We start from the raw sequence: 23735 nt of genomic DNA, 5'->3' as shown, positions 1-23735 counted from the left end.
TTTCTTAAAAGAAAAATCCAGATAATTTACTCACCACCATGTCATTCAAAATGTTGATGTCTTTCTTTGTTCAGTCGAAAGGAAAATATGTTTTTTGAGGAAAATATTGCAGGATTTTTCTCATTTTAATGGACTTTAATAGAGCCCAACATTTAATACTTAACTCAACACTTACCAGTTTTTTTCAACAGAGTTTCAAAGGACTCTAAACAATCCTAAACGAGGCATAAGGGTCTTATCTAGTGAAATGATTGTCATTTTTGACAAGAAAAATAAAAAATATGTACTTTTAAACCACAACTTTTCGTCTAGGTCCGGTCCAGCACGATCTAACGTAAATGCATAGTGACGTAGGGAGGTCACATGTTACATATGTAAAACGGACATTTGCGGACCATTTTAAACAATAAACTGACACAAAGACATTAATTAGTATCAGTTGACATACAACAACGTAGGAACGGGGCGGAGTTTCGCGTTCGTCCTCTGTGACCTCTTGACGTCATGACGTATTGCGTGGGGTCAGCTGGCGCATCACGACCGGATCTACATGACGAGAAGTTGTGCTTTAAAAGTGAATATTTGTTATTTTTATTGTCAAAAATGACAATCGTTTTGCAAGACCCTTATGCCTCGTTTGGGATTGTTTAGAGTCCTTTGAAACTCCGTTGAAAAAAACTGTCAAGTGCTGAGCCAAGTACCAAATGTTGGGCTCCACCAAAGTCCACCAAAATGAAAAAAATCCTGCAATGTTCTCCTCAAAAAACACAACTTCTTCTCGACTGAACAAAGAAAGACACCAACATTTTGGATGACACGGTGGTAGGTAAATTATCTGGATTTTTCTTTTAAGAAAATGGACCAATCCCTCAATGCATTATGCTAAGCTATGCTAAAAGTGCTAGCGCCAGACCGGAGATCAGCTGAATGGATTCCAAAATGGTACAAATCAAATGTTTAACTCTAGGGGAGCTGGAAATGAGCTTATTTTCAAAATAGTGGAGTGTCCCTTTAAGCAGTCAGGATTCAACCAAATAGTTTTTATAAATACTATGTTACTTTTGTAATGTATTGAATGTTCAAACTCAAAGCCTTTTTCCCCAATGTGACTGGATTTTGTTGTTCTCACTGCATTTTTTCTTTCTTTTCAGAAACCATTGGAGCTCAGAGTGCATGAGAATGGCCTTTTTGACTTTCCTCGCGACACTACAAACCACCATTCATGCAGCATTAACGTAAAGTGAGCTTTGATTATTTAAGAGCAAACGCTAAATCTCGAATTAGCAATCGGCATGCCATCTAACAGATTAAGACTGTATAGGTAGTAGTTCTATTTTGATTGTTTTATGAAGAATGTAGGTGTTGTTTGATACACAGGTTTTTCTTTAAGCCGTTCTGTAGTCTGTTATTATATAGCTGTATTTTTCTTTATTAAGCCAGCTCTCTGATATCGAAAGTTCCTACAAGCACTAAAGTTTAAAGAGATGCAAAACGTTCTCATTTGACATGTTATGCTTCAGTCGGTTTCTAGAATACTATGGAGGAAAACAGCAGTGTACCTCAAAACTTCAAATACATTTGGGGAAATATCCAAAATGTGCATTTAAAAATATTGAATGGATAGATTTGAATCACATGCTAGCACCGATGGGGTCCTGTTCTCACGTTACTGCATTCTTTTAAATGCTCTTGCTTTTAATTTTATTTTTTAAGGCTTGTTGCCCAATGCTCGGGTTCTCATCCTATTTCACCTCATGAAATTCCCTGTCTTTAAATTGTAATTTAACAAATAAAACATTGATTTTTATCCTTTTGCTGTAGTGATTTCTCTTTATTTAGCAAATCATTCCATTGCACAGTATTTCTACAGTTTGTTGAAACTGTTTGTAGTACACAAATCATATACATTCATTTTTTTCTGGTTAATCAAGTTTCCTCTTTTGCATTTGGTCGAGGTAAATTATTATTTCACACAGTGATAATGCTGAAGTTAAAGCTGGCACACCATTATTGAATTATTCTGTATATACATTATGTATGCAAATATTGTTACAAATAAAAATATCATAAAAAAACTAAAATCACATTCCAAATATTTGCTTCATTTAAAAAAATATATACAAAATGTAGTAGTTAGGGTTCCTATAATAGCAATTACTTCATTACAAGGCTCGTTGGAATGCTTGATTCTGACTGGCCAATCGCAACATTGATGCTGCATATCATTTAAATAGGTACAGTTTAATATTACACAAAATTAAATATAAATGTCTTTTAATACCATATATGACATTATATTTACAGATGATTAAACTAAATGGTGTTCTTGACATTTGAACGTCTTGTCTTAAAACCGCAAGTAAATGGGTTTTCCTCGCGGAGGGTCTGCATTTGTTAAAAATTTCAAATCAATATTTAATGTTTCTTAACTTACATAAATAGCCATGTAATAAGTGGGATACAAGACCCTCCGGTGGCCATTTTTCCTTAAATAAAATAATCTGTTGACAAAGTGTAGTAGTTGTTGTTTGCTCTGAAATGAATCAGTACTTGGCATTACAGACCAAAACGATTAAAATAAAGATGACTGATTTAAAAGGTAACAACCGTCTATTGATCTTGGCATTTAGAAGAATTATGAAGTCCTAATGGAGCCCATCACCACGGCATGCAGGGGTCGGGACAGTCACGAATAAAAGACTCCAATGTTCCCTTAGACACCTCCATAATAGTAGTGTATGCCGTCAACTACATAGCACCATGAGAGAGAGTTTAGAAACAATATTAAAATAAAAACCATGAAATGGTTAACAGGAACTTGATGGTAGCCAATTATGAACCTACTTTATTAAGGACTGGCTTGGTCGAGAGGACATCATAGACTGTTTTTACGGAGATATTCTGAAAGAGTAAAAATACAAAATTCAAGTTAAATCTCGGATTACCTAAACTGCAATAACTGCTGGTATAAGGTTTGTTTAGAGGTGAATTACACAGAGGATTAACTGCTATAAAGCTGTGAGACTAGAATACACAGGCGAAGGATGAAAAGATACAGGGTACTAGGATACTAGCTTCATGCAAAAAATAAAAAACTGCCTGTTTGCAGTTGTAAAAAACAGCTTGTGACCAGAGCTTACAGAAGGCAGAACTTACAGTCTGTGTGGTTTGATTCATGCATTTCATAGCAGGAGTTCTTCGGTCATCCAAAAACAGAGGAGCTTTCCAGTGGTCATAGTTGGTCTCCAACACATACCACCTGCCATTCTTTACATCTAATCTGAAATACAGAAACAATGTTAAACGCTGACTTAAAGCGACACCATGTAATTTTTCAACCTTCATAATACATTTTCAAGACCCTTGTGATAGTACATCGACTTTAAATAGGTTGAATGACATGTCTACCATAGCCTGAAGGGGTCTGTATCGCTTTTATTCGTATTTTAAAACTTAGGGTTTCGGGTAGTAACCAGAGCACAAAAAAAACTACAAAATTCGACTGCTTTACAGCATAGGTCACTTCCTCCACATAATTTTTTTGTAACGTGAATTTTGCTGGAGGCTACTTAATGAGTATAGAGAGCAACTTCTATTATGTGATTCTGTGGCACCGTGTTAGTGTCATGGACCTATGACATGGGCGACCCGGGTTTGAATCCCCTTTAAGGCAATTTTTTATATAAACTCACGATCTTGATTCATACATAAATGTGATATTCTTTATAAATGACGGCGATTATCTTGCATATAGTTCCCTGTATTCAGATGCTGAATTCACGTGTTCACGTATTTACCTTTCTTTTACTGTGTCTATGGTATTTACATTACAATCCAGGATGCTATAGCAGTCAAACTTGCTCAAACTCACACAGTGTAAAACCAAACCCTATTCATTCACCAATCAGATCCGAGCGTTTCTCTCTTCCTCATTCCGCTGTCACTCGCGTGACGTATTACAAAGCAGAAGACCTAAACACATCGGTTTACTTGGATTTGAAGCGACAATTTTCACACAAAAGAGAGGAAAAACGAGCGCCATTGCGGAAAATCCTGGTGGCGAGGGAGAGAAAGACGATGCAACAATATTTGTTTTCGAAAAAGGCAAGGAAATACTTCTGGTCGTTTCTCAATTGGAAGGCTGCAGCCTCTGGAGGTCAAATATGCAGGCTGCATACGTCATCAAGCCTGGTTTATTAAGGTAAACTGAGCATTACATTCGCAAGTCATACGCATATTACAACAATTTACGATTAACTAACAATAATAGTCAACTTTATAATTCTCAATATTCTGAAATAAGACAGTCTTGATGACGTATGCAGCGTAGAAATACGACATCCGGAGGCTGCAACCTTCAGATTGAGAAATGGCTTCTGCCACGACGTTGTTTAGCGTTTTAAATGTTTAGTTTTTAGTTTAGTTTTAGGGTTGGCCAGTTTTTTCCCCTTGCGACAGTGCTGCGGCACTTGTGGCCTCTAGGGGCGCTAGGCGTGAAAAATACATGTATAGCGCCCCCTAGTGACCAAAAAGTTCCGCAGTGTGCCTTTAAAAAAAAAACATAATGCATAAGTGTAAGGAACAGATTGTGCTTACTCCAGCGGATGGATGCTTTGTGTTCTGGATCTGGTTATAATGCAGGCCTGTCCTGTTTGGTTTCCTCCAAGAATAAAGTAGGCTGGAGCCAGAAGCTTGGTGTCAGACAGCATGGCTTTGGCATTCTCATAACTAAAGAAATACAAGCACAACATCTAAATGATCATTTTTACAGTACCAACCACAAAGATATTAACGTATTTAGATCCCTAATACTATATGGAATAGTATCCAATTTGTGCAATAGGTACGACTGATGAAGGAGACATATCATCAAAATCTGACTTTTTCCATGTTTAAGTGCTATAATTGGGTCCCCAGTGCTTCTATCAACCTAGAAAATGTGAAAAAGATCAACCCAGTAACTTAGTTTTGGTAAACCATTCTTTGCAAGCATGTGAAAAAATAGGTAATTGAAATTTGGCTCCCCTTGTGATGTCAGAAGGGGTACTGCCCCTTAATCTGCACTCTCCAACTACGACAGTGATATTTAAATTATAATAAATTATCTGTGAGGTATTTTGAGCTAAAACTTCACAGACGAACTCTGGGAACACCAAAGATTTATTAGACATCTTAAAAAGTATTGTGAAATGTCCCCTTTAATGTTCTTATTACTTGATAAAAATCATTAACTCTTTCCCCGCCATTGACGAGTTATCTCGTCAATTAATAGAAAACATTTCATTTAAAAAAAAAAACTTTTTAGCTTAATCTGCAATACCGCGATTATCCACTTGATAATTCCAGTTTATGAAAAATAAACTGAATCCAAAACGTTATTTACTCGTTTTAAACTCCGTGTATGTTTTGATAATCATTCTGAATCTGATCTCTAACAAAATTCCTTCACAAAAATGCAATTATTTATAAAAAAAAATATTTTTAAAGAAAATTACCCATATTTAAGAGTTTATGAGCAAAGAAAAAAATATATATAAAATATGAGGAAGTTTTTTTCCTGTTTTGTTTGTTTGTTTATTGTTTGTTTAAAAGCAGAGGGTCTGTTTATATATTTTTAGAATAATTTTTTTCCTTTAAGGCATTTTGTGAAAAATTGCTGGCGGGCAACTTCAAAAAAAAAAAAAAAATGGCTGGCAGGGAATTAGTTCAAATAGTTCCTGAAATAAGAACTTGCATCTGTGAAAGCCCTCGCCTATGTGTCCCAGACTCTTTGTTTTGATTCATATGGGAAGGAAACCTACAGCATCTTTATAATGCATTTTAATTTAGGTAAATATTAATATACAGTATATATATGATAAGAATACATACTGCTTTTTTGCCTCCTTTCCATCTCTGTGACTTACCTGGTAGCGTTCTCCAGTACAGAGCGAGTGAGAAAACTCATCCACATCCCATCTCTCTTTCCCAAAATCCACTCCAAGATCCCTGGAAAAGTAATGCCATGTTTTTTTCATCATCACAATAACTCAAATTTACATTCTACTAAAGATCCAGCACAATAAGCTACTAAGTAACACAGTGGCTGAGAAAATAAAGCTTGGGTTTTGTCGACACATTTGTACCATGACTCTGCAAAATCAGGAGGAGGAATAAAGAGCAAAGGCTCACCAATGTATCCACCGTCCAGACTGAATCGCTCATTCATAGTCAGTGTGAATGTGTTCTACAAAGAGAAAACAATGCACAGATGTGGTCAGAAACAACTGACAAACAATCCAAGCATTCACAATTTTTTGTGAATCACGTCTTGTGAAAATACAGAAGTGAAAGTAAAAACAATGCCAAAAACAAAAAAGCATGGTCATCCTGGATTTATTCTGTATAAATAAGGGAATATATCTAATTGTATACATCAGTTACTATTCTGATTGGCCGGTCACGAGTCGACGTATGTTATTCAAATATAACAACCGCCTGAAACTACTGTAATAACACACTGTTACCTGGATGCTGCAAATCTTTAAGACAGGTACAGTTTAATATTTTACAAAAATTAAATATAAATATGTATTTTAATAACATATATGATATTATATTTACAAATGATTAAACCAAATAGTGTGTTTGTGACATTTGAATGTCTTTTCTTATCTTAAAACCGAAAGTAAACAGGTTTTCCACACGGAAGGTCTGGATTTGTAAATAATTACTAAATTAAATTATTTCAAATCAATATTTTATATTTCTTACCTTACTTATGAGGTAAATTAAAAAAGAGGCAGCAGATTGTTATTGCAAAATAAGCCCCTTTAGTGCGGGTCCTGATCACACTGTCGGGGCTTATTTTTTGCGATAACAACCGGCTGCCTTTACATTATCCCGTACTTAATGTTCTCAGTGTCCTTACCGGATGAATACCAGTCAGCATTCCCACGTATCCGGCAAAATTGGTGGATTTAAAGACGGTGTGGTTATTTCGTCTGAAGTCGATGTTTACAACCAGCGGTCTCAGTTTCTCTGTTATGATCCATGTCCTGTTCTTCACATCCCATCTGTGAGCAGAGACAATGACAAACTTTTTAATGTGACAGTGGTGATAATAACGCTTTGGACAGGCAGAAAAAAATTATTCTTGTGTATCAAACTCATTTATGTTAAGCAATGCTACAAACATTCATATGTGATTTAAAAAAAAAATTCTAAAATGATTTTAGAAGTGAAAACATTTACAAATCACGAGAAAGTGTGAATGGAGGAAGTGGATGAGCAACATAAACCAAAACAAAGACAAAACTAACCCCATGAAAAGTCCAAAGTCCAGATTTCTGCCATGGATAAGATTTCCTGTGGTAAATGTGTGAAAACAAGTGTTAGGGCCAAGCTTAAATAAATCTGACATATGTGACACAGACTTATATCAAATGTTTTCAACATGCCAAATATATAAAGCTGTATAGAACAAAAATGAGTAACACTTTATGATAAGGTTTCATTTGATAACAACATGAACAATACTACAATGTTCATTTCAATGATTTCTTCTATATATACTTTTTTAATCAAACATTGTATATTTTAAAGGGTACCTATCATGCAAAATCCACTTTACAAGGTGTTTGGACATAAATGTGTGTTGGGAGAAAGCTACAATTAAAAAAATCCACCCAACCGCTTTTTAATCCCCATTAAAAGAAAGCATCTTGATTCATTTGTTAATGTGACATCACACTGATAAAGCCCCGCCCACAACCACTCACTGACAGTCCTGCACTACCATAGTTTCCACCCTCAGCGAGTTGTACCCTGTCCACCATATCTCAATAGTTAGATACTATTGTCTCAGACTGTATTAATCAGATCTATTTTAACAGAAAGCGTTCACTGTATCTTATGATAAGGAGCAGTAGCTCATTTGCATTTAAAGGTACAAACACGAAAACAACTAATTTTTGCTCCCACCCAAATGGGGACATTTTGGGCATGCTATAATAAATGATTTGTGGGGTATTTTGAGCACATTCTAGGTACACCTGAAACTTATATTACATCTTGTAAAAATGGGCATAATATGTCCCCTTTAACATTACTTAATGAACAATATACTAAAATAAACAAACAATAAACAAATGTATTTAAATTAACTAACATAAGCAAAGTCCATGCCACCTAATGCATTACTAAATGTTAACTCTTTCCCCGCCACTGACAAGTTATCTCATCAATTAAGAGAAAACATTTGCATGAAAAAAACATGTTCCTGGTGAGTTTTTAAGTTAATCTGTAATACCGCGAATATACACTAGATGGATTGGATTTTTACCCAATTTATAAAAAAACTGAAGCAATTTTTTTTAATTAATTTTACACCCTGTTTATGTTTTGATAATCGTTTTAAATCTGATCTCTAACAAAATTTACAAATATGCTATTATTTCAGATTTTTGCTAAAAAATATTTTTGAAGAAAAATATTTAAGAGTTTATAAGTAGAGAAAAAAATCTAGATAGGATGAAACATTTTTTCCCTGTTTTGTTTTTTGTTTGCTTGTTTTTTGTTTGTTTGAAAGCAGAGGGTCTGTTCTTTTGTATGTTTATATATTTTTAGAAGAAAATTTTCCTGCAAGGCATTTTGTGAAACTTGTAAAAATCACAAAAAATGCTGAATGAGTTTATATACAAGACCATTTTTTTCTGTAAAGCACTACCCCAAAATGTTAATTCTGGCTTTGTTGACCGTTCCTTACCATTTACATCCTCTGCAACCAGAGAAGTGCATACCGTGAACACCTCATAAAATATGTTGAAGAGAACCACCTCACCTGCATTAAATAGAAAGCGATTTATGTCATAAGCATAAAGTGAATTAAGCTTCATTACTGGCGTTTAAAATATTACATACAGTTTAAAACAAAACCGCCTCACCCAAAGGAACACCAGATGCTGATGCAACTCCTTTAATCTCCTCATTGAATGGATAGGGCAGGGTGTTCACCATCAAGGGCTGGAGAAATCCAAATCACAAATCACAGTTAGACCCGAGACATTACTGTAATGTAGGTGACAATTGACATGTACTGTAGGTCAGTGTGTCTGTCCATAGTCTGTCCAAGATTCTTCAACCCACCAAATCCTTATCTACCAGATCGATGAGCTTCCCACTGGGAACAAAGGCATCCGCCAGATCTCTGATAGCTTGAATCATGCTGACCATCTAAACAGCAGAGGAAACAAGAATGTAGTTGTTTAAGAACAAAGTCAGCACTTTATAAATCATGTGATGTTGACTTTTTACTTTTCAGTTCACTAAATTAAAAACAAAAAATTATGGACAAATCTAACAGTGCTTAACAATCAAGTAAATGTGCCTGTTTTAGTGGAAACACATGTAATTAGATTTATCTAATTCTTGTATCAATGATTATATTAACTCACATCATTCTTTTTGTCTGTAATAATTTCGGTCCATCTTTTGCTTGGTGGCAGGTCCAGATCAACAGTATACCAGGAAACATCACTTTTGAATCTAAAGAATACAGAGATTCAAAACCTGACTTTATTATATTCATCATAAGAGATTTTGTGAGCAAAATTAATTACACAAAATTAGTTTGATGTACTATAAAAACACACTGTAACTTTAACAACTCAAAACATATTTAATCGAAAATATCCAGAAATAATGGGTCAAAAATTCTTTATGTTGTGTGTTTTGGGCCTTATTCCAGTAGGATTAAATGGCCTTCTGGTGGATCCATTCACTGACAAAACCCATCTGTGACCCTGGACCACAAAACACGGGTATATTTGTACCAATAGCCAACAATACATGCATGGGTCAAAATTATCCTTTTTTTTTGTGCCAAAAATCATTAGAATATTGAAGGGGACATTTCTCAAGACTTTTAAAGATGTCAAATAAATCTTTGGTGTCCCGATAATTTATTATAACATGTTCAAATTGCCACTTTGTAGGTGTGAGCAAAAATGTGCCGTTTTGGGTGTGTCCTTTTAAATGGCAGCGCTTTGGTTGTATAGTGCAGGTTAATGGGCGGTATTATCACAAGGGTAGCCAAATTTTAATTACCTATTTTTTCACATGCTTGCAGAGAATGGTTTACCAAACTAAGTTACTAGATTTTTTTTTCACATTTTCTAGGTTGATAGAAGCACTGGGGACCCAATTATAAAACATGTAAAAAGTCTGATTTTCAAGATATGTCCCCTTTAAGTAAAGATCATGTTCCATTAAGATATTAGTCCCTACTGTTAGATTTTTTGCACCCTCATGAAAATCATTCCAGATTTTATATATTTTGTAATTTCCCCACCGAAAAAGTAAAAAATGTATTTATCATTAGTAATATGTGTTCCTAAGGACTTCCTTTGTACAATTTTAAAGGCGACTTGGGCAAATACTGTCCCATTCTAAAAACATACTTAAATGGAAAGCTAATTTATTCAGCTTTCAGATAATGTATACATCTCAATTTTAAATAATGACCCTTATGACTGGTTTTGTGGTACAAGGTCATATTTACATTTACGGATTTGGCCGATTCTTTTACCCAAAGCAACTTGAAGTGCATTATAATGTATACATTTTATCAGTTTGTTTTTTGCTTGGGATCCAAACCACAATTGTGCTTCAGGAATTAGGGATGCATAACGATTAACCGTGATTAATCTATAGCAGAATAAAAGTTTTTGTTTACATCATATATGTGTGTAAACTGTGTATATTAACTTTGTATCGATAAATGCACACACATGCATGTATATATTTAAGTAAGATTAAGTACATTTAGGAATATATACATTTGTAAATTTATGTATAATTTATATATATATATATTCTTAAAATGATGCATGCATGTGTGAATATTTGTATATACATAATTATTATAAGCAGTTCACACACACATATATAATGTAAACAAAATCTTTTATTCTGCTATAGATTAATCGTGATTAATCGTTATAAGTTACATCCCTAACATGAACACAACACGGTACCATAATAGTTTAAATCTGTTAAAACAATACAATTCCAACTTACTAACATTAAACCTAGAATTAGAATCTAAATTAGAAATACAGTGACCAATTCTATTGTTTTATTCAACAGAAAGAAACTAAATAACAAAAACATATGACATAACCTTCAAAATACTTGCATAACAGTGACTCATTCCTAGCCTTCTTACAAAACATATCTAAGTTTCATTAAAACAAACTACAACAAAAATAACACCCAAATAAACTAAAAACAAATAAAGCTCTAAGCCTTTAGTGAAATTCAAATCAATTTAATGTAATGTATTTGCGTTGAATATATGCACAATATAACTATGATTGGGCTAGATAAGGATTTGCAATAAAATATCTGACAACAATGTTTGCTTAGAAGTTATAATGCACTAAAGGGATTAGAACAAAGCAGAAGTTTTAAAAGCGATATAAAATGGAATACTCACGTTGGCCCCTTTGGAGGATACATGCCACTTCTGCAATCCTCTGTGTACTGTAATATCACCATTAGTCATATATTTATATAGTAAACATGTGATAACGATTAAACTAAGTTTAAACAAGTTTAATCAGTTTCATTTATCACTTGAGTTAAAACAGCAACATCTTTTAGATTAAATGTTATAGCGATGTTAAGTTACAGTAAAACAATTTGAAATCGAAGTGAGGATATTGAATAAAATACAATATATAAGCCTTCATAACATCAACAACTTTACAGCTATGACTTACCGGTGGCACATATTGTGCAGACAAATACATAAATAAACAGGTAAAAAGAAAAGAGCAAAAGTTTAATTTAGCGAACATGATGAGACGATCTATCGCTGACTTCACCAGCGCGTCTGTAAACGCGGAAGTTCTGCTTATGATCCGCGTGACAGACAGTTGATCTGCGCAGAACCACGAGACACTGGGGGAGTTACCATAGCAATTAAAGCAATAAAACATTACGTGACACTTTCTTCCAGTTTTAGTTTATTAATACTGCAGTATTGGCCTTTTTGTGTTCTTTTTTGTGAACTTGGCTTGTATGGAGAAAAACTTTCTCTAAATGTCGAGTCGCTTGATAAAATGTGACTATTGCGCCATCTAAAGGGCATGGAGGGAATTGCAACAACAAGAGCATTAAAAGAGTCGAGGCGAGAATAAAACATGATTAAAAAAATACAATCAGTGTTGTTTAATAGTAAATATATGAAATATATGTGCACACTTGTTTAAATGTAAAATTACTGTAATTACAACCATTTTCCCACTTACAAGCAAGTGAAACTTATTTGAGGTCAATACAGGCAAAAGTTCTACTTACAGGATCAATAAAGCTTGACAATTTTAATGATAAACAAGGTATCTATAGCATTCATAAAAATATATCTGTGACATTAAATATAAATAAATAATCATAACTAACACTAATAAACCATAAACAACTACATTGATATTAAAATGTATCTTACACACTTATAGAATACCTTGTATTATGTATCTTATACACCTACACGACTTTAGGTCGACATTCACACACATACAAAACGTTTGACAGTATATTGGTAATCTTCATTTTTAAGCTGCTTTGGATAGTTTTGTGTTTGTGATAGTTTTCTTCATTTCTAAATAGAGGACACACTATTTTAGATTTATAAGTCTTTAATATGAACCAAATTCACAGTTAAAGATACTCTCATATCAAAGCAACTATTAAAAAAAAATATTTTGCAAAGTTTACAGGTTTATTTAAAAAAGCAGACATCATAATACTGAAATAGAAAATGTTATCTCCTGTTTCACTTGCAGTATCGGTCAGCTTTCATTTTGGCTCTCCTACAAAGAAGAAAAAAAACCTCAATAAAGATGCATGCACATTTTTGGATAAGTTTCATAAACCACTTTTTATGAATCAAACATCTAAATTACAGATCTGAACATGTATCCAAATTTTCGACAAGGGTCTTGCTGCAGCAGTTGCACTTGCATTCTCAGACATGCACTCTCACACATATACACTCCTGACAGTGATGTAGTCGTGACCTGCTGCCTACTTTACAATCGACAAAAAAGATCTTTAAAAATGTGTTTGTGTTGCCAATGGATGCTAGAAATGTGAAATTTACTTACCATAGCAAAGAAACTTGTTTTTAACATAAAATTTTTTCCGTTGTGTTTATCGCAGGATTTAAAAAAAGAATAATTTTAGTTTTCAAGACTTACAGCAAAGTTAATAATTATCAAAAGATACAAAGAAGTTGTTAGATCTATAGAGCAATACAAAATTATAGTTTTACCTAATGCACATTTTTGTTTTATGTTTACAATAGGTTCAAGGCAGGGGCTTAAACTACAGCCAAACATACTGCAACATGATGTGCACTGTTGGGGTTTCAGAAAGTAATCAAATTGATTTGTGCATCTGTAAGAACAGGACAGAAGAATGATATTAATTTTGCTTATTTAAAAACTTAATTTAATTGTAATTTCACTTAATTAAGTACAACAATACATCACCATAAATACATCAATAGCACTATCATCTTTACTTTCATTGCAAAAAGAGGAAAAACATGTACAAATAAACTAAGAAATATAAAGAAATTTAAGACTGTATATACGGTATTCTGTTAAAATAGTAACAAAATGTTTTCATGGTTGGCAATTTATAAATCATTTGAAATAGCCTAATGTTTAAACACCAAATCTACAATACATAAACCAGTATAATTGAAGGATTACTCCAATTTCTTAAAAAATCCCGATAATTTACTCACCTCCATGTTATTCAAATTGTCTTTCTTTGTTTAGTCGAGAAGAAATTACAATTTTTAAGAAAAACATTGCAGAAATTTTTTTTCAATTTAATAGACGTTATTTGACCACAACAGTTTACGGTTTCAATGCAATTTAAAATTGCAGTTTCAACGCAGCTTTAAAGGGCTCTAAACGATCCCAACCGAGGCATAAGAGTCTTATCTAGCAAATCTATTGTCATTTTCAGCATGAAAAATAAAATATGTAATTTTAAACACCAACTACTCGTCTTGCACCAGTTGTGTGACGCACTAGCGTGACCTTACATAATACGTCATCACGTCAAAAAGGTCACACGTGATGTATGTGAAACTACCGCCCCAAGTGTGGAGAAAGAGGACACGTTCCAACATTGTTGTATGTGGAATGATACTATTTAATGTCTTTTGTGTCAATTTAATGTTGAAAATGGTCCGCAAAAGTGACGCCACTGCCAGAAAGAGGATGTGTCTCAGAGTGCAAGTGCTGCAGCTAGACCCTCTTGAAATGTTCTGCTAACTTTTACCAAAGATTACCTTTAATCACCAGAGTAAAATAATGTATTATTCAGCGCAAGTTCAAAGCTAGCATAGTTTTATTTTCCACAAAAAGGTATCAGGGGTCTTACCTATCCAGCAGTGCTTCGTGAAATTTACCATCTGTTCTGGCTAGTTTCAGCACCTTGCCGTCCTCCTCATTCACCCTCAGCTTACGATCCTGAAAACTCTGAAATTTCTTTCTGCAGACACATACAATACAAACATTAAAAACTAAAAATAACCCATCTCTGGGCAAACAAATCCCAGGAGCGGAATTGAAACATATTTTAAAACCCACCGCAATAGGTTCTCAATCTTAGGATTAGTACCATTTTCTTAAAAAAATTCAGATACTTTACTCACCACCATGTCATCCAAAATGTTGATGTCTTTCTTTGTTCAGTCGAGAAGAAATGTTTTTTTTTGTGTGTGGAAAACATTCCAGGATTTTTCTCATTTTAATGGACCCCAACACGTAACAGTTTTATTGCAGTTTCAAAGGACTCTAAACAGTCCCAAACGAGGCATAAGGGTCTTATCTAGCGAAACAATTGTCATTTTTGACAAGAAAAAAAGCACTTTTAAACCACAACTTCTCTTATTTCTCCGATCCTGTGACGCGCCAGCGCGACCTCACATAATACGTCATCACGTCAAGAGGTCACGGATGACGTATGCGAAACTACGCCCCAGTGTTTACAAGTGTGGAGAAAGAGGACCGTTCCGACATTGTTGTATGTGGAATGATACTAATTAATGTCTGTGTCAGTTTATTGTTTAAAATGGTCCGCAAATGTGCGTTTCATATAACACGTCACCTTTCCATGGCATTATGCAATTGCGTGAGGTCGCGGTGGAGAAGCTGTGGTTTAAAAGTGCATATTTTTGTTTTTCTTGTCAAAAATGACGACAGTTTCCCTAGATAAGACCCTTATGCCTCGTTTGGGATCGTTTAGAGTCCTTTGAAACTCCACTGAAACGTGTTACATGTTGGGGTCCAGTAAAATGAGAAAAATCCTCAAATGTTTTCCGTAAAAAAACATAATTACTTCTCGACTGAACAAAGAAAAACATCAACATGACATAGTGGTGAGTAAATTATCTGGATTTTTTTTTAAGAAAATGGACTAATCCTTTAATTCTTCTTTATTTACTAAACTGAAGATCCAAATTCAGCATTGTTTAAGAAAGACAAACTGTCGCCACTCACACATAGTTGACCTCACAGCTCTTGACATCACCCCTGTCTTCATCTGCAAGATCATCCTTTTTCTTCACTTCTTTCTCTGCACACGAACGAATCTGTGGATGAAAGATCAACATGTTCATTACCTTCCTTTATAAAACAAGAAAATATCTATTAGGGCGATCACAATTAAGAAATTTGGCTGACGGTTAATTGTTCAATAAATTCTGATGATTACGACAATTAATTGCCTGTTTTAGGACTTTGCCAATTATGACAATTAATTATCTGCTTTATTGCTTTGACTTTTAATTCTCATACATTTTTTGCTTGTTTTTCACACACATATATATTTTTCAAAACTGAAAATTCTTCATATTAAAGAAATACACAATAACGTGTCTGAAAAATAACTGAAAATAAAAATGCAATCAAAATAAACAGGCATTAAATAGTAGCCAATCCTACTAAGGTCATATTAGTACAATTAGTATACATGTATTTAATGGCTTTGCAATGTATCACATCAGTTAAGGAGCGCCATCTGATACTTTCTCGTTTATACAGGCGCTACAGCTCCCCCTTGTGTTTTTAGAGAGATGTGCAATCATTGCGGTGATCTGAAATCATTGCGATGGGGTCAAACAATCGCGATGAGACGATTATTTAATCATTGTGACAACCCTAATATCTATGTAACTGAGCAATAATACTGTGGCAAGTTAAAACTTAATTAACTTAATTCTTCATGTACCTTCATAGTGAAACTCACCTTGATCATCTCCTCATCTCCAGCTGCCTTATTTTTGGCCACTATGTCTCCATTTTCGCTGTACGAGATGAAGCCGCTGTTTGCAGCAAGCAAAGCCGTTTTACCCTAAGAATAAAGAATATGAAATGAAGATACTAAAAGATTATTTAACAACACCTGTTTTGACAGTAGCATGTGAATTGCCTTACCATCCTGAAACACTGGCTCCCACTGCTCCCTGGAGCCGATGGCGTCTGATCGACCAATCACAATGCCTTCTGAGTTTATCCCCAGATACTTCCCGTAACCCGATTTTAGTGCTATCCTACGCACCAAAAAAACAAGACAGGTTAGTCACATGAACTAAACAACTACAATACCCGCCAGAATAATATGGTTTGTATACAACCTTCATGTTTTGTTGACTGTTTATATTTGGAGTCACAGATGGGTAAAAATAAAAACTGACCTCTTATATTACTCTCACATTCTTTTAATATGTTCCAAAATGAGTCGCTTAGTTTAGTAGTTCCACTTCTATAATAACATTGCTTAACCCATTTACTCCTAAAACGCCTAAAAACTATGTTATTCTAGGATAAATACCCTTATCTCCTGAGGGTTTTCAGAAAAAATACTAAGAATTGTCTTTGTCTACCAAAAACTTAATATCTAATCCTCTGTAGCACTTTAGAAACATGAAATAAAAGTAACCGGCGGTAGATGTAATGTTTCGGCATGCAGCATCAGGCGCAAATGAGTTCAAATAAATCCATCCATGCAAACATTAGGGGTTGTATACATTAATCACATATTTTGCATATGAAAAATTATTGGATTCCCTAAAACCCTAAAAAAGAGAATGAGGGACAAAGGTGACATGAAATAAATATACTAGACTTACAGAAAATAATGGGTCTCATTCACTAATAATTGCGTACATTTTTCATATTTATACACACATTTGAACTTCTCACGAATTTCCGCCTAATTTGCTTTAACAAATATGACATTTAATTAATACGACAGAGACGTGCATCTGTAACGAAAATAAAACAGACAGGAGATCAAATGATTGACGTTTGGACTTCTCATTACATTTACATGACGTTTAGGCTACATTAGGCATTAAGCAGATGCTTTCATATAGCCCTAGAGATTTAAAAAGTGAGGAAGGAAAGCGTGAAGATTTGTCCTTACATACTTCTTTATGTTTAGAAATAATAAGTAGGCTATAATAATATATAATATATTGTATATAATAATAATAATAATAATAATATAGATTATGTTTAATAATATATAATACAGAAAATATTATAACATAAAATAAAATCATGTAAACATTATAATTATAGCCTAGCATTTGGCTATAATTGTGGTTTTAGGTTTTCTTGAATTTTTGCGTACATTTAGAAGACATTTTGATACGAAAGTTCTTGTTTAATCATGATTTGTTCGTGAAGACATCCGTACGCACATCTCACGCACAAATTTGTGCATACGCATGCTAAGTGAATGAGACCCAATATTGGGAGAAAAAATTTAAGTTGCTTGTTACCTGGAGTCTGAAAGTCTGACTGCAGTGAACTGTTCGGGTGGATCTGGGCCTTCATCCTCTGCAAAGAGAAGAAAGTTATAAAAACAGCAAATTTTTATGGGAACTGCATGTACGATTCATGTTTCTCATTTAACAGGACGATTCAGAGTACTACTGACTAATATACATTTATAACTGCATTTTTTCAATGCCAACAAGGCTTTACAGAATCACAGTAATGTAAAATAATACTGCAGTTCAGTTAGGAAACCATGTATCAAAATGTACAAAAAAGGGTATAAATTACAGAGCCCATATAAGTAGACTTACCAACATTTTAGTTGATAAGCACTGTAGTAGCATCTAGTTGTGATACATACAATGAGTGAAAAGTAAAGAGAAGATTAAATCTGGAAGTTAAAATTTTCCTTAGCAAACATGATGAAAGGCATTTAAATGATAAAAAATCATTTCCGGTCAAACAGAGTGTCTTTTTACATTTTTAAATCTGCCACAAAGTCTCACAAATAAACTAAATTGATTTTAGGGAGCGTGTGCAAATTCCATGGCACTTCTAAAATGATTAATTGATACATGCCTATGGATCCCAACGGTCAGCGCAAAGTAGAAAATAAGGCTGAGAAAACAATCGTAAACACCCCCTTTAAGTAACTGAACTATGAAATTGCTCTGTGCACTGCTTGAACGACTATGGTAATGGAGGCTGACGACGCATAACATTAGTCAGGTTTTTAAATCCCTCCATACTGAGAGGGACACAGAAAAAGCAACACCTTTAGCCTCTACTTCAGAGACTTATTTGTTTCGCACCATTAGAGGAACCTTTTCAATTTAAAAGACAATATAAAAGCCACACTACCTGAAAAATTACAACACGGTATAATTGCACACGACTTGCTTTTCCCCTGAAGATAATGAATTTACTTGAGTAAGATAAACATCAAAATATGAAATTAAATAAGGCTTTAGTTCAGTGGATATCAAGCTTTTGGACTTCAAGGCCACAACAATATTTGAAGCCCCCCTAACATTCACAATTTCGACCCAAGTGTGGCATAACTAAAAAATAGATTTTTAGTTGTTTTATCTTTTTTGGATTTGGAGTAGGTGATGTCATGAAGTCTTGTTGTCTCTATCCGCACCTTTATGTGGAGCTCCTACTGTGAAAAGTCCTGTGTCCAGTGCATGAACGTAAGAGTTGTTGTGCATCTCAATGGCCACGGTGCCTGTGATTTCACCTAAACTCTTCACTGCCCACCATCCTCCTAAAAAGAGACAAAGGCTTTAGAAGCTCATCTAATACATTTCTTATTACGCATCCCTCACAAATATTACAATAGCAAAGATCTAACATTTAACATCGAAATGAAAAATAAATAACAATGTATGGTTTATATAAACATAGAAACACACACCAACAATGTCTGGCTTGTCTTCTCCATCTTCTCGTTTTCTCTTTTTGTCCTTGTTCTTTTTCTTCTTTCTGCAAACCACAGACAATTGATCAGAACAACAAAAATATCAGGCGTGATGTAACGGCAGTGAATTAACCGGGGGCAGTGCCCCAACATTAATGATACGTTAGCAACCGATAAAGACGTTAGGGTGGAAAAAAGACTTACTTCTTGTCGTTCAATCCTTTTAGAACCAGTTTGGTGGACTTCACATGTGAATACTCAGCCATGATAATACAAAAGCGCTCGTGTTTGTAATCGTATGTTGTTATTCACAGCAGAGCAATCACTTCCTGCAACACGAGACGAGAGCGCCTTTGTACGGTGGCCGAGTGGCTCACTGCGTTGCACTTTAGTCTGGAAAGAAGTGCGACACCCAAAGGTCAGAAAAGGTACTGTAAATTAAGTGTGATGAACTTTAGTGTAACGCATCTGTCATATTAAATAGTATTAGAAATGAGGCTGTGCCAAATAGCAGGACGTTGAAATACGTATCTATAAGGTTTTAGTATGGTCTACTGCATAAGTACTAGGATGGTCTACTGTTTGTGGTGATATAATGCGCTAATAGATTATATTACCCACAAATCATTGCGAGAGTGACCATACACCGAATAAATACATTATTATTGCGATTCATTAGTCATATGCCAATTTTATAGACAAAAAAACTAATTTTGAGGTACATTTTTTATCCAAACTATATTCTGTGTATTATTAAACTACTGATCAAACAATTGAACTTACATTAGATTCAATTGTAGTTTCTCAGACATATTGTGGTGGATTCTTCACTTGCAATTTCAAATTAAACAAATAAACAAAGTATCCACAATGTATAAAACGTGAAAATGTAAGTTATACCTCGAGAATCAAAAACACAAGCACGTGCTGTCTAATGATTATAAACTACACACATCACGACACTTGCTGTATTTCCTTAGGCTTAAACTAAACCCTACTTTTTTTTATCTTTAGGAATCGCGGAAAAGAAGAATTTACTTCATTGAACCAGAAAATTACTGCATTTCACTTTAAATAAGGAATTCATACCCACAAACCTCTAAGAACGTATACTAAATAAGTTTATACACATGTCTATAAATTGGTAAATTGTAGAGCATCATTGAACCGATAGCTTTTATAAATAGCTTATACTTAACATACTTTGCTTTAGTATTCAGCATGACTCTATTATTAACTTTTAATACCAAGCTACTCTGATCAAACCCCTTTCCTCCACGTCACCATATGTAACGTTGAACGTTCATCAATAATATAAAGCGTATGAACCAAATCATTACTTCATATCCGAATCACGCTCAGAAAGGAGTTTCGATACTCTTCATCGTAGTCTGGGAGACGCAACACTTTCGAAACACATTTCCTAGTTAAAAACTATAGAAATGATCCCTGAAAGTATAGTCTTAACTTTTCACTTCACAAACCAGCTAGAGCCTATTCTCGCACTCAGAGTCTCATAGACGGTAGTTGACTGAAGTGAAAGTATGGATGTACGTCATCAAGCAGAGCTGCGCAGACCGATCGCAGTATGACATCAAAGTATCGCTATCGCGATTCTAAAGAGGCGCTGTGAATCCGACTCTTTTTTTTAATAACTGTTGTCTGTTGTACTGTCATATTTTAACAAATTGTTACAAAAATAATAGCCAGCAATCTATTATCTGTTGTGGTATTAAGAAATGGAAACCATTTCATGAACAATTTTAATAAAAAAATGTATAAGACCTATATATCCACTTAATCTTTTCTTTGGCTTCCACAGACAATCAACTTTTATTTAAATCACTATAACAAAGCAATATTTTATAAAACATAATAAAACATTTCATTAATAAACTTCAGTGGTTTGACAGAATTTCCGATTGAGGCAATTTATTTGTCAAGAGTTACAAACTTGGTAAGCTGTTATTTGCTTTAGATTAACTCTTGTAAGACAACAGTATCTTGTGCAACATTTCATTTGTGTAAAAAATATCAAGATTAATCAAAATGAATCAACACACTTTATCACATGATGCCGTAATCTTATCTCTTTTTTTACATAGTATGATCCAATAAACATGTTGATAGATAACCTTAACATTTACACTTTTTATTTGTAATTTATTATAAAATAAGCTAAAATAAAAAAAATAGAATGTGATCTCTTCTACCTGCGGGCAACTACTCATGTGCAAATCTCACAATTCACTTACAAGGCAAATATATTATCCCTAGGTTGCATGCAGACAAGAATATATAAGATTACAGAAGAACTAAATTTTAATCAAGCAAAGATATACAGTGGTACTACATGCAGTGAAGAATGGTTGTCACAGGAACACAATCTCCACAGGATTCAATATCAGAAGAGGTAGCTCTGGATGCACTATGCCTTCTTTCTAAAACCTTTCATTTTTCTTTCTAAGAAAGGAAAGCCACGTCTTTCATTCACCTGGTGAAAAAAGAAACTAAATAGACCTAATTTAATCCAAATAGTCATACTTACTGATTAATTATGACATCATCACCTTTAAATCAACAGACATTAAATAAATTATTAACTGTTAAAGTCAACAAGTATCTTCTTTAATCAATTAAAAACATTCTAATTATCATTAAGCAAATGATTGCATGTGGTGATAATAATGCATTCATTAACTGGCTACAAATGACATTTTCTTAAACTAAAGAGAAATGCATTACCACAAATATGCATTGAAGGCTTTGCTCAGGGTTACTTATCTGCCAGCCATTTCCTTTTTCAGACATGACCTAAAGGAAGGGACATGCTCTATAGCCTTGTATCCCTGCAGGTATGAAAAAAGAAACAGGAGAGACTTAAGCTTAAACCTAAAATCTTAACAAAAATGCAGTTGTTTAATATGAATTTAAGAGTTCATTTTATGGATTACCACTAGGTGGCACTGTAGTTGCGGTTTGTCCTATATTTGACATCACCGAGGTGTCTTATAACCTGTGCAAGAATAAGACACCTCTTGTTGTAACCATAATGGTAACCATGTAAAAGGTAACATTTTGTAGTGACCAAATGTGGATACTTTGTATAAAAGTTTGACCCCTCTATAGCTTGAAAACTCTATAAGTTACAGGTGCAAAAAGTGTTACAATCATACCTGGTCACCCATAACTGCTTATATATTGTTCAAATTAGTATTAGCCCAGCAGCAATACAATGGAAGTCTATCAGATGTCTTTTAAAACAAACCTATAATATCTGTGTGCATTGCAATGTTGATCCTATCATGGTTTTAAAACCACAGGGTGTGTCAGAGTTTTGCCAGATTGGTTATTAGCAGTTAAAAGAGAGGGGGAGAAAAGGAGAAAAAGAGATACAGGGAGTAAGAGAGAGCACTTTTCTCTCCAGACATAATGTCTACCATGAACGACCCACCATTTAAACCAAAATAACCCTGAATATGGCAAAGTCTCTTATTTTAAACCTCACCAGGTCGCTGTAATAACACACACACTTCCCTTCGCCATCTTCACATTTCCTCCGGTTCTGGATTTTAAAGGTTTATTGAATCTATCCACTAAAATCAGTTGGAGAGGAACGGTCCCCAGAAGATCAACCCACCACTAATGACAATCATTAAAGAGTGGCCCGCTGAGAATCTAGACACTGAATGCAATAAATTGCACGCTGACAGGAAATAAAACAAACAGAGGCATTCAGGACAGACTTTTAAACACAAGCAGGAGCGACAGAGAACTTGCATGTGTGGCCATGCAAAACCTTAATTGATGCCAGATATGCATGCATGCACGCACCTTTTAAATATGCTTTTAAAAATACACATAAAAATACCTGCCAAAAAGTAATGCATTCGGGGGTTTCTTCTGGGAAGGAAGCTTTTAAATTAAATGCTACATTAAATACTAAATATTATGTTTGCAAAATTGTTGAGGAAAGACAGCAGCTGTAGAAACACATAATCATAAATGATAAGACTAAATAAGGGTGTTTTAATGGGATGTTTGTGTCTGTGTTGGGTGTCTTTCCCCTGTCCTTGTTGAAAACCTTTTGTCCTGTGTTTGGCGTGGCCCATTACCTCTGCCTCTCAAGTGCAATACAGAATTTATCATCCTTAGCAAGCATCCTCGTTGTATGAGACACAAAGCAATTGGAGGAAGAGAGAGCGAGGGAGAGGGAGAGATAGAGAGAGAGAGAAAGGAGGAATGGCTTAATATATAGTTTTATGAGCTTGGCCTTTCATTTCCTCCCATGTTGCGACTCATCAGTCAAGTTTTTGGTTATAGATAGAAAGTGATTAGTCTGACTTTTAAACTAATATAAACTATGATACAGTGCCTAGCGCAACAGAACTGGTGATGATGTATGATTGCAAACAAGTAAAGATCAGGTTATTCAAGTCAAGCCTCTTACAGCTCAAGTGTGACAT

The 23735-nt window shown here is 34.4% G+C and overlaps 3 protein-coding genes and 1 non-coding gene across 11 annotated transcripts in view; 1 reads left to right on the top strand and 3 right to left on the bottom strand.

Annotated features, from left to right (window-relative positions):
- pcm1 (pericentriolar material 1) overlaps window positions 1–1813 on the top strand; it is a 28705-nt gene extending 26892 nt beyond the window's left edge. For all 8 annotated transcript variants that reach the window (XM_073865644.1, XM_073865648.1, XM_073865651.1 and 5 more), the window contains one exon: window positions 1152–1813. In XM_073865644.1, the coding sequence (XP_073721745.1) occupies window positions 1152–1177 (26 nt within the window). In that variant the 3' untranslated portion in view covers window positions 1178–1813. The remainder of the gene's footprint in view (window positions 1–1151) is intronic.
- Window positions 1814–2297: 484 nt separating this feature from the next.
- On the bottom strand, window positions 2298–12123 carry asah1b (N-acylsphingosine amidohydrolase (acid ceramidase) 1b). The gene is made up of 14 exons (XM_055205705.2): window positions 11763–12123; window positions 11477–11523; window positions 9435–9525; window positions 9127–9213; window positions 8925–9003; window positions 8747–8821; window positions 7302–7347; window positions 6911–7055; window positions 6172–6226; window positions 5907–5988; window positions 4597–4728; window positions 3157–3280; window positions 2845–2901; window positions 2298–2748 (listed from the first exon to the last, which is right to left on the bottom strand). The coding sequence occupies exons 1-14, from the start codon at window positions 11979–11981 to the stop codon at window positions 2659–2661; spliced, it is 1329 nt and encodes a 442-aa protein (XP_055061680.2). The 5' UTR covers window positions 11982–12123; the 3' UTR covers window positions 2298–2658.
- Window positions 12124–12662: 539 nt separating this feature from the next.
- Window positions 12663–19662, bottom strand: frg1 (FSHD region gene 1). Its single transcript, XM_055205706.2, has 9 exons — window positions 19474–19662; window positions 19267–19334; window positions 18994–19116; window positions 17852–17909; window positions 16501–16615; window positions 16312–16416; window positions 15564–15655; window positions 14443–14553; window positions 12663–12854 (listed from the first exon to the last, which is right to left on the bottom strand). Exons 1-9 carry the CDS (start codon window positions 19533–19535, stop codon window positions 12818–12820), a joined length of 771 nt encoding a protein of 256 aa, XP_055061681.1. The 5' UTR covers window positions 19536–19662; the 3' UTR covers window positions 12663–12817.
- An 857-nt stretch (window positions 19663–20519) lies between these two features.
- On the bottom strand, window positions 20520–20734 carry LOC129445547 (small nucleolar RNA U3). Its single transcript, XR_008644816.2, has one exon. It is a non-coding gene; the product is annotated as a small nucleolar RNA U3 (small nucleolar RNA).
- Between the last annotated feature and the right edge of the window lie 3001 nt (window positions 20735–23735).

Source organism: Misgurnus anguillicaudatus, chromosome 3, assembly GCF_027580225.2.
Source record: "Misgurnus anguillicaudatus chromosome 3, ASM2758022v2, whole genome shotgun sequence".
Lineage (NCBI taxonomy): Eukaryota > Metazoa > Chordata > Actinopteri > Cypriniformes > Cobitidae > Misgurnus > Misgurnus anguillicaudatus.
The sequence above is the reverse complement of the archived record's forward strand: the minus strand, read 5'-3'. Positions and strand labels throughout refer to the sequence as shown.